The 16347-nt window shown below is 45.0% G+C and overlaps 1 protein-coding gene across 1 annotated transcript; it reads left to right on the top strand.

The window, feature by feature from the left end:
- The first annotated feature begins 7005 nt into the window (after positions 1–7005).
- Positions 7006–16021, top strand: LOC111749466 (ephrin type-A receptor 4-like). Its single transcript, XM_023543031.2, has 3 exons — positions 7006–7119; positions 10102–10169; positions 14306–16021. Exons 1-3 carry the CDS (start codon positions 7029–7031, stop codon positions 15005–15007), a joined length of 861 nt encoding a protein of 286 aa, XP_023398799.2. The 5' UTR covers positions 7006–7028; the 3' UTR covers positions 15008–16021.
- The last annotated feature ends 326 nt before the right edge of the window (positions 16022–16347 follow it).

The following is a 16347-nucleotide window of genomic DNA, read 5'->3' on the forward strand; positions in this document are numbered from 1 at the left end:
TTAAATGGTAACAATCCGAGTGAAAACTAGAAAGGTTTCAGATGAGAATGTAATAAGACACATAAAGGAAATGTAACCTGCTTTACTGAGCTGCAATGAACTGACCATTTAATGGAACCAAACCAAAAACCCACACCCACTGCCGTCCAGTCGATTCTGACTCATAGTGACCCTATGGAAATGATATGTGTCTGTTATCCAGATTATGTATCTGTTATCCCGAAAGTTAATCCTGAATGTCAAATATGTATCTGTTATCCTGAACGTTAATACTGAATGTCAAAGTGAAGCATCAAATCTTGGGAAATGAATCCTATAATATTTATAATGTACAAATATTCTATATAGAAGAAATATTTATCCCAAACTGGGACAACTCAGTCTCAAACCCAGCTAGAGATGGTTAAGGGGTTTCTTCTTAAAAGGCTACTCTTATAGGGAGCCATAACTTTAAATAATCAACAGCATAGAGGTACCATTCTTTGCATTTTAATGCCTAATTTTTAACTCCTCTCACTGTCCAGCAAAAAGAGAACCTGGGGGTGTATACATGTACAGATTGAATAAGAAGGAAAACAAATGGTCAGATTGCTACAGTTTAAATGTCAGTTTGAGTCAAATGATCCATTAGTAACTGAATTTCTTCTTACCTCCTCACTTCAAATAACTCATTGTTTGCCTGAATTTAAGCCAGTTTATTTGTGCAGATATAGTTATGGTCTAAGAAAAAGTGATTCTACATATAACTAAGTATAAGAGGGCCGCTTAGAGCATTGCACGGCCATACATTTGTTCATAGGCTCTCGAGATAATTTATTTTATATGAATCCATTTTTTTAAATTACTTGTCCAGAAGGTCTGAAAATAATGCCAATTTTAACCAAGTTATGTTTGTAAATCTCAATTTTGCATTTCATTATATAGGGAGTCAATTTATGTTCAATTGATTTTATAAGATTCCATCAATCTATACTGGAGCCCCAAAAGTAGATGACTTAGGAAAAAGGCTATGTGGTGTTTTTTTTGAGATTTGACTAAGTTTCTTCTTTGGTCCATTAAAGCAACAGGCAAAAGGCATAAGCTTTCTCAGTACAAAAGCTTTTCCTATTTACTAGCTGGCATAAATGATTAGGTTAACGAAATATCACATTTCCAAAGTTATGTTTCCTCTGGGAGTCCACTTATAAAGTCCAATTATCTAAACAAGTGATTAAAGGTTTTCTGTTGTACACATAGAAATACATTTATCCTTTTAGCCTTCTGTAGAGTATTCAGATATCTTTTGAACATAAGCATTCTATCAATGCTTTAGACTTTGATGGAGGAAGGAAAAGCTAGGTTTCCAAACTTACATCCTCATCATGTAAAAAGTGGAAACCATAAATTATGTTCACTGTTATTTTTTTTTCTTATAGCATTTCATTGCAATTCCATTGTTTCTCAGAAAGAAAGAAAAAAAAAAAAGGCTGTTGCAGTATTTCCATAAATTGGTGTTCTGACCAGATAATTATTTCTCTCTCAAAAACGATTCAAAAGAAAAAAAAAAGTGCCAGTTTTATGTTATTCATATATACACATTATCATTGGTTTTTCACCCTAAGACAACTCTTAATTCTGAAGGTTCCCTTACTAATCATAAATCAGCATAGTTATACATTTAATAATTAATAGCTATGACTTGCAGCTTTGTGTTGGCGTTTTGAATTAGAATAAGTGAATACATTTTATTTCAGTGGTCAATAACATTTTGTAGCTGTTATTTTTGATGGGTTCCAAGTGAAAAATATTTTGGAGTTCTTTTGGGACATAGCTTTCATGCCTCAAAAGAAACAAAAAAAGATCTGATGTTTAACGCATGTTCCTACTGCAACCAAAGACATAGTTACAAATAATCTCCTTGGAGTTCCCCTCTAGAAAGGCCCATCCTCTCTGGAAAACATTGCCAGTTAAAACCAGTTGCCGCTGAGTTGACCTGGACTCAATGTTGAGTGACCCCACGTGTGTCAGAGTAAAACTATGCTCCATGAGGTTTTCAGTGGCTGATTTTTTAGAAGTACATTGCCAAGTCTTTCTTGCGAGATACTTCTAGGTGGACTCGAACTACCAACCTTTCGTTTAGCAGTTGGGCATGTTAACTGTTTGCACTATTATGGATTTAGAATTGTTGCAGGACTGAACCGAGTGTCTTGGTCTGTGCCATCTCTCTCTGCCCTCCTGTGGATCCCCCAGAGAATAAAGGGTTCCTGATGGTTTCTACATGGTTCCCACATCCCCATGTAGTGGGGATCTGAGAATGAAGGAAATGAATGAACAAATGAATGAATGAAAGAAAGCATGGCCAGGGCTGAGACGGAAACTTGGACATGTTAAACATGTGCTATTGGGTACATACTAGTCCCTCAAGTAATGTTTGTTAGAATTGAACTAAAATTCGGAACAGCACCAAACAAAGTTCAGAGCTCCTTGAGAACACCAACCTTCCTGTGGGGCTCTTAGAAGGCCTCTTGCTTTCTCTTGTGCTCTCATTTTTCTGCCCTATCAAGATCTGTCTTTTATCAAGATCTGAGCTCTACGGCCATCTTTCTCACTCAGGTGTAAATGGGTAATACAAGTAGGACTTCTTATTGCACAAGAAATAGCATCAAAGCCTTGGCATCAAAGGATGAAATCTCCTGTAGGGTTTCCTGGGGCCTTCAGGAAGCCCACCAAATGTTCCTTCAGATTACTATGAAGTCGTAGCCTATGGTTAGAAGCATTTTCTGACAAAGGTGAATGTTAGGTTCAACTTTAGCTATCCTTTGTCACCAGTATCCTGAGCTGGTTGTGGAACTTTTCATCCTCATCCCTTGCTTCACTTAATTATCTTTTAAACTATTATATTTGAAGACTGGTATAACCTGTAGGCTCAAATCTGATCGGGTCCTCTAGGAGTTGGATGTAAGATCCCACAAATCAACAAATTATGGGAGGGAAGAATTTAGAATTCATTTCCAGTCCTTGCTCCAGGAGTTGATGAAATAAAGCATTTTCCTCTCATGGAGCACAAAAGGGAAAATATGGTTGCTGGTTTCATCGTGGAAGGGAAGATACGAGCTTAATAAATGACTTTCCAATATTAATGTAATATTATTTGAGAGTAATAATAGCTGCCTATCACTTGCCAGACACTATACTGCATGCTGTACCAAATTGCTTCAATTTTTAGAAGAATCATACGCCATATTATCAATAATTTACAGGAAACCATGTCTCAGAGGGGTTAAGCAACTTACTCAAAACACACAGCAAGTAAAAGGCCCAGCTAGAAGGCTAAGCCAGCGATATCTGACATAATCCCTGATTTTCCCAGTGATAAGGCACTAACAACTGTGCACCATTTTATCGATAAAAAGACTAACGTCCGGGGAACACTAGCTAGAAAATCTGGCGTATTTCTAGAAAAAGGTAGAGTGGTTCACCTTTTCAATCCTCACCCTTTCTCTAGTTGTCCTTACACTCCCTTTATCATTGCTTATTTGTCCACAGGTTAAAGGGCCTATTCTCATTACTTTGGTGAAACTGGCGCTCCACTTAGAGGCAGAAAACCTTGAGATGCTTGGTGCTGTTTTAAAATGTCTTTTGCAGATTAGAAATACCTTTGAAATCCAACCACCTCAATTCAATTTAGCGTTAAAAATGTACTTTGTAGCTTAAGTCTTTGTGGAAGGCACTGTACAAAAAGGAAAAAAAAACCTAATATTTAAAATTATTTAAAAAAAAAATTTTTTTTTTTTTTTCTTTTCACTAAGCTTACAAGTATACATGGAAACCCTGGTGGCGTAGTGGTTAAGCACTACAGCTGCTAAACCAAAGGTCAGCAGTTTGAATCTGCCAGGTGCTCCTTGGAAACTCTACCAGGCAGTTCTACTCTGTCCTATAGGGTCACTATGAATCGGAATCGACTCGATGGCAGTGGATTTGGTGTACAAGTATACATATTTTAACATGTCGTCTCAAAAGGATTCAAAGCACTCCAAATTCTTACAACAGTGTGGGGTTGGTTTTACTCAAAGGTCAAGAAAACGTATTTACAGTAGATGATGTTTGGTACTTTTAAAAAGTATGATATTCTATTGTATACTCATGAGTCCAATGGACTATTCATTCCTTACCAACCCTTTCAAAACATTGAAGAGGCCCAGATGCTTTTTGACTAAGGGACGATTCTACATCGATGATGAGCCAGGCGGGGCCACCATCATTTTTTCATTTTTGCTGTATGTTTAGGAGAAATGGTGTCTGTTAGGCAGTCTGTTAGGTGAGGACACTGTTCTCTAGGTTGCCATGATGAACAGAAGAATTTTCAGCAGCCCAGAAATGCGTTCAACAGAAAGTTATAGTTTTGGTTTTCTAAGTTAGCATTTCCTGCCTCTTGGTTCTCCAGAATATGGGACCTAAAAATGAAAAACAAGAACAAAAAAGGGGAAGTCTGTGAATGTGCCCAGCAAAGGAAGGCTTGCTTTCAAGCAGCTATGGCTGGAAAGACTTCCTTTCATATTCAGTGTGCATATAGCCGCTCCCTGCCCCCGCCCCCCCAAAACTGGTACCGTTGTAGACATTTTACTGTCTTTAAGGACCTGGGCAATCCATTTTCCATTTCAACCACTGCCTGCAAAACTCAAGCCCCTGCAAACAGGCAACCAGCAACCATTGCTTAAAACGTTTTCAGAAGAATTTTGATTGCTCTTTTTCTGAGTCAGTGTGCCAAATGACAGGGACCCATAGCCATCCTCTTTTTTCTGTCAAAGTCAAGAGGACACATGAAAGAGCCCAGAAATGCTTTCATTACAGGGACTTCCTGAGTTAATTCATTTATATACACAAATACATATATATCCCCATTGTGCTTTTTTTTTTTTTTTTGTATAAAATCAGTAACTCCAATAACTAAAATCCACTTCTTTTCAGCAGGTCTTTCACCGAGATGCCCCACTACCCAGGAGCTGCGCAAGCTGTCCCTCTCGGCCGGGAACCTACTCCCACAGCCATCTCTCAGCGCCGAGCCAAGCGTGCTCAAGGCAAAGTTGCCCCTCTCCTTAGCCTGGATCTGAGTTTGCACGAGAAACGCTGGCAGCTTCAGAGCAATGGGGGAAAAACAGGATCTGCTGCTCATGGCTCGAAACTGCGCGCCCAGTGCCTGGACAGAGAGCTCTTGACCTGCTCTCTCCTCCACACCCCCTACACCTTTCCGGCTTTATTTAGGGTCCGTTTTCCAGCAGAGCAGCTACTCTTCCAACCCCTGGGGTGCTGTTATTACTGAGTTTCTCCCTGAAACGCTTTCCTAATCTTCCTTAACCCCAACGGCGAGAGGCGCGACTGGACTCCTGAATCCTCTCGACCGCCGCCCGCTATCACATCGCAGGAATAGCTTGGGTCATCAGGTACGGGCCGGCAGACGAAAAAGACACCCCACGCACCCCCATCTCTCCGCGGAGCTGTCAGCAGCAGTCTTTGTCCGTCCCTTTCTCCGCGCACCCTGCCGCAGGGCCGCGCACTCCCTCAACTGAACGGCAGGTGGCGCCGTTGGTTCACGATGAGCCGCAGCCCCGCAGGGTAGGAGGTTCCAGTTTCCCGCGGTCGCTCTCCGGCTGGGATCCAGGCTCCGGAGGAAATCCCAGCCCTACCCCGAAGGGATCCAGAGGAGGGGCGGCCAGGGAGGAGGGAAGAGAGGCTCGTCGCTGGGAATCGGGCCTCCTTAAAACGCCCAGGAAATATACCGAGTCGCGTGGGGAGCCGGTCCCCGGAACGCGGGCTGAGCAGCCGTCGCGGGCTGCGCTCAGGTGGCAGTGCCCGCCGCCCGGGCATCAGAGGAGAGCCCGCGACCCCAGGAGGCAGTGACACCTACAGCCCTGGGGCAGGGGCAGCCGTACGGGTCTCCGCGGATCCTGCGGTTCACCACCCAGGCCCGGGGCGGCGACGGCTGTCACGACCGGCTCAGTGAAGCGGTGGACGCGCGTAGCTGTAGCGACGGCCGGGCAGCCCCCGAGTCCCTGTGTGCCTTGTCTGTGCACCTGAAGGCCCCCGCACGCCCACTCAAGCCCTTCGCTTCCACCCCCGGGGCCCCGGAATTTCTAGGCCTGGTTCCAGGGGCTTCCCCCGAAAACCCACAGTTGGCTCCCTGCAGCTAGGCCGTCTCCATGCGTCTTGCGCGGCAAGGAGCCCTGTCCCGGGGCCGGGACGCGACACACAGCAGGCCTCCCCGCTGCTAGAAAGTCACTCGTTCAGGCTCCGAAGACAGTAACTGAGCCCCGTTGTGGACGAGGCGCTGCACTCGACATTGGCGACTGACGAGGTCACCTCTCTCCAGCAACCTGGGAGCCTGGAAAGACATGAGTGATTAAGTCACAAAACTCCCCAAAAGAGCATTTCAGATGGAAGAGCGCCATAAAGACACAAAACAGGGCAAGGTGGCAGAGGGTGGCTGTAGGTGCGCGCCGAAGCACTTGTGCGGCCCCAGCCTAGGTGCCCCGGACGCGAGCGCCGGACGTCGACTTCCAGAAAGAAGCAGAGAGCAAAGGGGCAGGGCAATTTGATCCTCATTGCAATAAAAAAGCTTTTTCCTAGATCTCAAATTTCCCGTGGGGGGACAGGGGAGTAGCCCCATCTTTCCTCGGCTCCCCCAACCCCCATCAATTCAGAGTCTTTGGAAGCTCCCTCCGACACTCTGGGGCTCGACCCCCGAGGTGGCGTCCGCAGATCCGGTCGGCTTCCTAGGGCGAGGCAGGGAACAGGAGATTCTTGCCCCTTCGAACTAGGGGGACCCTGAGCCCCGCGCAGCCCAGAGGCGGGGTCTGGAGGGGCGGGCTCTGCTGGTGGGGCGGGGCCTAGCCGTCCCGAGGGCGCCGCCATTGGCCACAGAGCCAGGACTGGCGGCGCGCGTCACGGGCCGGCCCGCCCCTTGGCAATGTCTTCAGTCTGCTGCGCTCCTAACTTAAGCATTTATTCCACTGGGATAGAAGCGGCAGGAGCAGCGCTGGCACCGGCGAGCCATGGCTGGGATTTTCTATTGCGTCCTCTTTTCGTTTCTCTTTGGGATTTGCGACGCTGTCACTGGTTCCAGGGTGTACCCGGCTAATGAAGGTGAGAGCGGGGTGGCCTTTCTGGGGTCGGGAACAGACAGGGGACATTCGGCAGGGAATGGTCCTCCGAGCGCGGGGCTGGCGGGGAAGAGGGGAGCCCGGCGTGCGTCGTGCGCCCCACGCCGGAGCAGAGGGCCAGGGCGAGGGGATCCGCGAAGCCGCGCCGGGGAGCGGCGGGCAGCTTGCGCAAGGGAGGCGACCCGAGCCTGCGGCCAGGCTACCCAAGTTTGTAGCGAAAGGCCAAAGTTTATCAGCCTTCGCTGGCTGGACAGCTCAAGACACCCCACGGGGATGCACCGTGAGCCGATGGCAAGATTGAAAAAACAAAAACATTTTTTTAGGCCCAATTCTTTTCCCCCACCCCCAACCTCAGGGGAAAACCCGAGCGTGAAAAGCGGCGAGGTCTGAGAGTCCTCTGATTTCTGTGAAAGCTTTCCGGGCTCCGCGTTCTGCAAAGTTTCCGAGCCCCACACTCCCGGTACCCGGCTGCGGGCCCACCGCGGAGCAGCGGTCGTGGCGCCGGTTGCCGGGCTCCGGTGACCTGATTTCTAGCGCCCGGTATCAGACACCTTTCTCCCCGCCCGGGGGTGCGATCTCCGGCCTGGGGCACCGCGAGACCTCCAGATCCCCCCAGCAAAGCTGGAGAACCCGCCCGCAAGTTGATCGCAGGCGAGTTTGCGCCCTCAGAATTGTGCACTGGGCTAGTTTGGAGGGAGCGTGCGGAACCGACGGAAACCGTCAGGGTGCTCGGTTTTCTACGCTTCTGCTCAGGCCTGAACGTATTGCGAGGACTGAGTGTGCGAGTGTGCCTGTGTTGGGGGCAAGGTGATCATTTCATTTGGTTTCTGATGATCCCAGGGGCGAGCTGTGTGTGCGTGTGTATGTGTGTGTGTGCGCGCGCGCGCGCGTAAATGCGTGTCTGTGGGTGCACGGGTGCCTGCGTGGACGCGAACGCTTAGCGCCCGGGCGCGGGTAACCTGTGTGTGCGCGTGTGTCCTGGTGTTTGCTCATGCTCGCGCCTGAGAACATCTAGCCTTATATCCGTCTCGCCGAACCCCCTCCTCCCTCCCCACCATCCGTCTATCCATTTCGCCAGGCATCCGTCCCGTCCACCCGTTCCTGTGCAATCTATCATTTCCCCTGTTCCGAAGGAGGGAGCCAAAACCCAATTTAGCCTTGGCTGGGCTGCGGGTACCCGGAGCCCGACAGACGGAGGCTCTGAGACTCACACACCTGCCCGCAGACACTGCTTGGAGGAAAGGGGCGCTCTCTCACTGCGCTCCCCCTCCCTCCGACCTGGCGCCAGGTGCCACCTCGGTCGCCGCCGCTGCCCCTCGGTCCCCAGAGTCATTCCCTTGAGCGGAATTTTGGATCCCGCGTTCTCTCGGCTACTTCGCACACTTGTTACCAAGTCCCTCGGAGACCTCTCTCGCCCCAGACATAGAAGCGGTTTTCTTTCTTTTTACCCCTTTCTTGCTTTCTCTTTTGGAAGCAAAACTTTGGAGCCCTAGACAAAAAGGCGCTGATGGAGCTGTAGGCTGATGTAGAAAGAAGGGGGGGTCTACCCCCCTCCAGCCCCTCCTCCCCCTTAAAATTAATTCATTTTGTTGCTTTTTATTCCCATCACGTTTCCTTTTCTCCCTTTTACCCTCCCTTTCTACTCCCTCCCTTTTTTGTAAATTGGGTCTTATTGTTCCTTTTGTGTCCCTAATCCACCTTACATAAATCCAAATGGATGTAGCGGGCTTTTCTCTAGGGACCGAGAAGGGAGAATGAGGAGGGGGCGCAACTCCGGGCGGGAGCGACCCAGGGAAGGCTCTACATTTTAAAATAATTAACAGACCCCGGCAATTCGGGCTTCACAGGAAAACCAGGAGAAAGAGGCAGATTTTAACTAGGTGTAAAGTGAGATGGGAGGTGAGCAGAATCCAGGGGGCTGGGGCGAGGCGGAGAGTTGGGGTGCTCGGGAGGGAGTACGAAGGCCTCCAATTCACACCCCTCCCCCAGCCTGAAGAGCAGCCTTGCTGATCAAATTAATAACCCAGTGGTTCCTTTGAGATGGGCCTTTCGACCCCGGGCCTGCAAGATCTCGGTGGGAAAGGGAATGTGGAGAGGCTGGAAATTCCTTGTGTCCTTTTCAATGTCCTCGGTGCCTAGGACTTCCAGCCTGGGAGGAGCGCAGCTGCTCTGTGGCCGCCCCCCTCCCCTCCCCAGCTCTTAGGTGTAGCTGTAGCTTACCATATCCTTCAGGCAGCACTCCTTAGCTAAAATTCAGCGATTTTCTCTGGAGCAGAAGGCGAGCCCTACTTGTCCTCAAAAAGACCTGAGAGAGAGAGAGACAATGCTTCAGGGCATTTGTATTTTAACTCCTCAGGTCTGTCATCCCCCCTTTTGAAACTTTGATATTTAAAAAAAGCAGCGGAGACCACACCCAGAGCCAATTTATTTGGTGATAGAGGGGGAAAAAATGGTCAGGAAGAGAGCCTTTCTTCCCCCCCCCCCCCCCCCCCCCCCGGGTACTCTCCGATAGAACTCACTTCAGGCTTTGTCACCAGGCCAGTGAGTTATGTGGTCCTCTGAAAACTTGCAAAAACAAATACTTCTGGTAGACACCAGACAGAGATGAATGCCATTTTTGCTCTGGAGTGTAACTGCCCTCCATAGATAGATTAATTTTTTCGAATTGTATTTGAGATTCTCTATTCATCCTTTTTTAGAAACTGAAGCACACTGAGTCCTGGGATGGAATTTTAAATGCTAAAGCAAGTTAAATAAATAAAAACCTGCAGATTTTAAAGAGGAGAGAAGATCAAGTGAGTAATGATTATTTACATAAGTGAGAGCAAGTTTAGGTTTTGATCAGAGTTGGATATGCTCAGCCTCAGCACATATGGAAACGCTCAGGCAAATGGTTTTTGTAGTATTGGCTTTTTGTGTGTGTGTGTGATTGGAAATTAATCTATTTGTCTTTGTTTCTTTGCAGTTACCTTGTTGGACTCCAGGTCTGTTCAGGTAGAACTAGGGTGGATAGCAAGCCCTTTGGAAGGAGGGGTAAGTTCCCAGTTGCTCTCTGATCCAAAGGGTAAAAAGGAATGATTAGCAACTTTGCAAGAATCCTAATGGCTTGATCCTTGATTGTGGTGAGGGGGTCAGATTTCCGCCGTGGCCTGTGAAGTGAATTATGCTTTGTTGGAGAAATCCTATACTCCCTTGGGATAGCTCTGTCATGGAAGAACTAGAAACCGAAAGGGCAGAAAGAGGTTTCAAAATTAGGAGATTGGTAGAGGCCGAGACTCAGATGCCTATTTAAAACTAAAATACCCGCAAGATATACGATCCGGGGACCAAATTAGAATTTATGGCTCTTTTTTTTTTTTACTATGATGGCCATGAAGTCCTGACAGGGTTAATTTTAGAGCAATTGTTCTTTTTCCAGAGGAGGAGAACGAGTAAATAAGGATACCAAAGAGAGAGAGCACATTTGTAACTGTACCAGGTGCACGGTTAGTTCTGCGCAGACGCAGTCAGGAGGTGTCTTACCTTGCTGTCACAACCCTCAGTCAGCTGCTGAGAGAAGGCCGTCTGGATGTGTGCTAGGGCCACGATACATGCAGAAAAACAAACAAACAAAAACCCTATGTATTGTTTGTGTTAAATGTAAAAAGTTGAAGTATTTGGAATCTTGGCTCTTCAGGGAACAGGGAGGCTGGATTATCAAGTATGGGAGAGCTGGGCACTCACTGTTCATTTCTTCCTGCCTTTGTGGCATTTGCTATCAGTGCCTCCATTGGAAAGGTCAGACTAAAACAAGATCAATGCTCACACCCCCGTACCCCCAGTAACAGGTCTGAGTGAATGACAATCAGCTTCGGAGAAAAAGTAGTACTACATGTTAACTCTGGCTTCTGCCACATTGAAATAATTCTTCAATCCTTTAAAAAGGAAACAAATCGTCCTACCTTAACATACTTGATATTCTGTGGCTGAGTCAATTGATTTTAAACAATGGGGATGACAGATTAGGAGGCTTGGAATGCCAGCACCCACTAGGCGGGGTAACACACCCAGTTTGGTGTTCCATACCCATCTATTGAACAAACAATATAGGATTAAAAAAAAAATAAAGATGCCTAGGAACTGTTACAGAGGACACATTTTGAAAATAAGACCAGGCAAAGACATAGGCGTGAAATAGGGGAGACTTGGGGGCTGTCTTTTTCCAAAGCAGATCTTTTCATCTTTGTGACATAAAATGGAGATTGCCTTGCCTTCCTGTTTTTCTGCCAGAACTTGACTGCCATTGGTTTGGTCTCTGCTGAAAAATTCTAGTCTGGCTTCAAAACCATTTTTTTTTTTTTTAAAGGGGAGAGAGTGATTGGCAGGCCTCTGGCCGTGTAGACAGGCTGTATTCACCACTGATGACAGGCAATTGCCCCCATCCTCTGAATGTGAAGAAAGGTACAGCTTTATCTTGGGGAGAGTCAGACCCCTGCTTAGTCCTATACCCTGGAAAGGTCACTGATTCAGAAGACGCTTTCCCATGCTACACCGGGGGTATCACTCTGTAGGTTAAAATACACTATCAGAACTGCCAACAAAATTGAGGGTAGAAGGTATCAGCACTTGTATTAATACATTTAACGAGTCCTGTTTTTCTCACTGGCTAAAAAAAGAGAAAATCTATCCAGAATTACTTTAGACTTGTTTCACTAAATATACATGTGGCCTATTTAAAAGCACGGAGTGCCACACTTTAGAGTACAGTCTATGGTCTATCTAGTTTCTGGAAAGATTTTATTGCAATTTAATAGGCTGCAGAGCCCCCCTCCGCCGCCCCCGCCACCCCGAGAACTGCTGAAAGAGCACCTGGTCACTTTTTCTAGACACGTAACTTCTTTTGGCTGTCTTGAAGTCTTTTAAAAAAATACTATGCAAAGCTGATTGTATATAATCCAGAACATTTTATGGGCTAAATGTAGGCAAGGTTTTTTTTTTTTTTTTTAATATATTAAATGTGTAACATTTTACATACTGTAAGAGGTTAGAAATGAAATTTATTTGTGTATCTTAAAATCGGTCATTCTAAAATACATAGTAGCCACTTGCTAAATTATAAAGTATAATTAATCTTGAACTTTTGTCATTGAAGAGGACTTAGAGTGAAGGGAATGAATTGGATTTATACCAAGTAGGGGTGGATTGGCTTAAAAAAAAGTTCTTTCCAGTTTAGGGTAAAAGCAAATTGAAGTTTTTTGAGTATTCTGAAACCTGTGGTTGAGTTCAAACATTTTACATCTTTCTTGACTGGCAATTGGGATACTAGTTTTGCTAATAATGCCATTTTGTTGTTATTAAAAAAAGAAAAGAAAACCAACATGATTTGGCATTATCACCAAACCAAATAGGAAATCTATGTAGTCAGAGACAACTGTTCTCGCCTTTGCCCATAAGAACAACTAAGCAGAACAGAAAAATAATGGAAAGTGATGGCTCCTAATCGCAACACTGTAGCAAAAAGAAATCTGATTTTTTGTCAGCGTTCATGTAAAGGCCTATATTGAGTTGCTGACAATGTGATGGTAAAATACAAAGCCAAGGAGAGATTTGGCACTGTTTTAATGAATCGATCAGTGTGGTTAGGTAATTAAGTTCCGGCTGCAAAATTCACATTAGACCTGAACTAGCCTGTCTGGACCCTGTGTGTTTTCATTTACGTTGATAGATGTGTGTTTCCATATTCCCTTTGTTTTGAGATGGGAAACATGTTAAACTTTTTTTTTTTTTTAGGGGGTGGCTATTTTTGGATTTGCATGGATCTCCCCAAATAAGTACATTACTAGGGATTTTTTGCTGACTGCATAAAAAGAAATTTTAATCACCACAGGGCACTTATCCCTTCCCAGTTCCAACTTTCATAATGGTGGCAGATGAAAAGGAGACAGAACTTAATGCATTATGGTCTTTGCATAGTAACATTTCCATCCATTAATAGTTTTCCAATGCACAGATGGAAAACCTGTTAAAAGATACATTATGATTCTATGTACTTCATTGGATTGAACGGACCTTTAAGTAGAGCTATTATACAGTACGGATTTTTTTAACCATTTTTTTTTCTGTTAATTATATTCATGTGTTAGATACTTAAGCTGATTTATACCAGATCTATATAAATGCATTACTGTAGTAGTTAATGAAGAATCAGAGACTGCCAAGCAGCCTGGTAGGAGCCCCAAAACTATCTTACTGCTTTTAGGATTATTTTTTAAAAGCTCTGGTGACTGTGAGCCCACTCCTGTAGTCACAGAGAATTCAGATCGTCCCACCATTTGGATCTCTGTGTTAAGTAGATTGCAAAGAAAACACCACCATCTTTGTTCAAATTTCTTGGACCGTGTATCCTAAATGCCTCTTAACCGTTTTATTTTCTTTATCTGCAGAATGTTTAGAAGCAAAGCATGTGTGCGTTCTTGCTTTCTTATGTGCCTGTGTTCGAAACATAAGAAAATACACATGCCTTTCAATTGAATAAGTGCTCTTCAAGAGCACAATAAGTGCCCTACCACTAGAAATGACAACATATTTGAGAAAGCCAACCATAAAATTTACTCTCTGTCTTCCCAGGCTTATCTAAACCAGAATGGTAGGATTTTCTTTTCCCTTTTAAAGACTAGTAACAGTGCCCAAAAAATGGGCTGACATTTTTTGAGGTATTAGGGAGCAAAGTTCTGACAGGAACCCCACTAATTAACTGATAATTGTCCTCTTTGGCAAGCTCTACTCTTCCTGCCTTTAATTTGCAGGTCTCTGTTTAGTTGTTGAAACAATACACATACGAGTTTCTCATTTATGAGTAAATTTGAACTGTTGCCACTTCAAATTGTAGCTGTTGTAATAGGTGAATCGGAGGTGGTTAGACCCCCACAAGGAGCTGCTGAGAACTCGTAAGCAATAAATCCACCATAGCCTCTGGATTTTAGGCAAAAAAAAATGAAACGATGGAAAAAAAACTTGGAAAAAATATTGTCTTATCTCCCGTGAGATGCTTTCTTAGGGGGAGCTTTGGTGCTCAGCACTATTCCTTGCTATTGAAACAGAAATCATCAATGTCCTTTAAGAGTAATACAATATCGAGGAATCACTGTATAATGAAAGTTTGTAATTGCATTTCCTTTGGTTCTTTGCAGTGGGAGGAAGTGAGTATTATGGATGAAAAAAATACACCGATCCGAACCTACCAAGTGTGCAACGTGATGGAACCCAGCCAGAATAACTGGCTACGAACTGACTGGATCACCCGAGAAGGGGCTCAGAGAGTGTACATAGAAATTAAGTTCACACTGAGGGACTGCAACAGCCTTCCGGGTGTCATGGGGACTTGCAAGGAGACTTTTAACCTATACTACTATGAATCGGACAACGATAAAGAGCGTTTCATCAGAGAGAGCCAGTTTGTCAAGATTGACACCATTGCTGCCGATGAGAGCTTCACCCAAGTGGACATTGGCGACAGAATCATGAAGCTGAACACCGAGATTCGGGATGTGGGGCCATTGAGCAAAAAGGGGTTTTACTTGGCTTTTCAGGATGTGGGGGCTTGCATAGCCCTAGTCTCAGTCCGTGTGTTCTATAAGAAGTGTCCACTCACCGTTCGCAACTTGGCCCAGTTTCCTGACACCATTACAGGGGCTGATACATCTTCCCTGGTGGAAGTTCGAGGCTCCTGTGTCAACAACTCAGAAGAGAAAGATGTGCCAAAAATGTACTGTGGGGCAGATGGTGAATGGCTGGTACCCATTGGCAACTGCCTATGCAATGCTGGGCATGAAGAGCGGAATGGAGAATGCCAAGGTAAGAAGAGCCATATTGTACTTTTCATTAGGGCTTAGTGCACGTAATTAAATCAGAGATGAGACTAAATGGAGTCAAGCCAGTAATTAGCAGCCCCTGTGGGATGTGGTGGGACAGAGGGGTCTAATGAGTAAGTGCTATAGCTCCAGGTGGCAAGGCTAAGACTGACAAAGTAAATGAAGCTGCCGTAATCAGCAGAAGGCCAAACACATTTGCTAGCAGGCACTTAGATCTGAACCTGCCTGATGTGCCCTCTGAAATGTAAATGAACAAGCTGAAGAAACGGGCTTGATTGATCCCCACTTAAAGAGGGCGGACACATTTCTGAGCCATGGTTTTCCTGTCTAAAGACTTGGTAAAATGACAAGGATGGTAAATATCTCTGCTCTTATCTCTAGGTGTGTGAATGACTCAAATGTGAAATTAGGGTAGGGTTGTTCTAATTCCCTCCTGCTGATTAAGATCATCAAACTGTGGGAAGAAAGTTTATTTTTTTTTGCTACCTTATAGATGAGTGTGGATGTGGCCCGACAAAGTAGAGGGACTGAATGTTCCAACTACATTCAGTTTCGCTGAGTACTCATTGATGAGGTCTCTAAGTGAAATTAATCTTGATGAAAGACCTTTATTTCCCTTAGGAGGTGATACAGAGCTAGCAAGAGTCCTTACCTGAGCTTTGGTCAGAAGCAATAGTAAATTGTGATCCATTTTGGTTGCTTGAGTCTTTGAAGAAATCTAGGTATTTTTTATGATGTTAATTACTGTTTGTCATATGGCTAGCATGATTTTTCTCCTCATCTAGAGTTCAGTGTATTCCACACATTCTTATTTCCCCCTTTCTGTCATGATACCAGGGATACTGTCATCTTTTTCTTTATAGCAACTTTGTATCTGGGTAAGAGAGGAATCCAGTCCATATTTGTATGATGGCTCATGTCATGTGTGGATTAAGGTTTAAAATAATCGGTTATCCCAAGGTTTTGCTTTGCTTGGTATTTATGTTTAGTGGCTATTAATATTAGGCTGCTGCCAGCTTTATTGTTATTGTCACTACTAAGCAGTTACAGTGTCGTTCTGGTCCCATTTATGGAAGAGGTCTGATGAATCTTTTCTTGCAGGGCGATTGCTGAGCTGTAGACTGGATTGCCACATGGTTCATCTGGTTGGGTGATTAGAGTCTGAAATTACTCACTGCCAAACAATTTGTCTGGCATTTCAACCATGTTAATGACAGGGTGGGATTAACTATGGGGGCAATCCACTTGACTCACTGGAAATCAACATTTATAACCTGAAGAAAATTGCATTTTTTGTAATTTGGTGTCATGGAGTTAGGTGTTTCAGGGGTCATACTTTATACTTTTCTAAACCATTGTTC

Source organism: Loxodonta africana, chromosome 6 (assembly GCF_030014295.1).
Source record: "Loxodonta africana isolate mLoxAfr1 chromosome 6, mLoxAfr1.hap2, whole genome shotgun sequence".
Classification (NCBI taxonomy): Eukaryota; Metazoa; Chordata; class Mammalia; order Proboscidea; family Elephantidae; genus Loxodonta; species Loxodonta africana.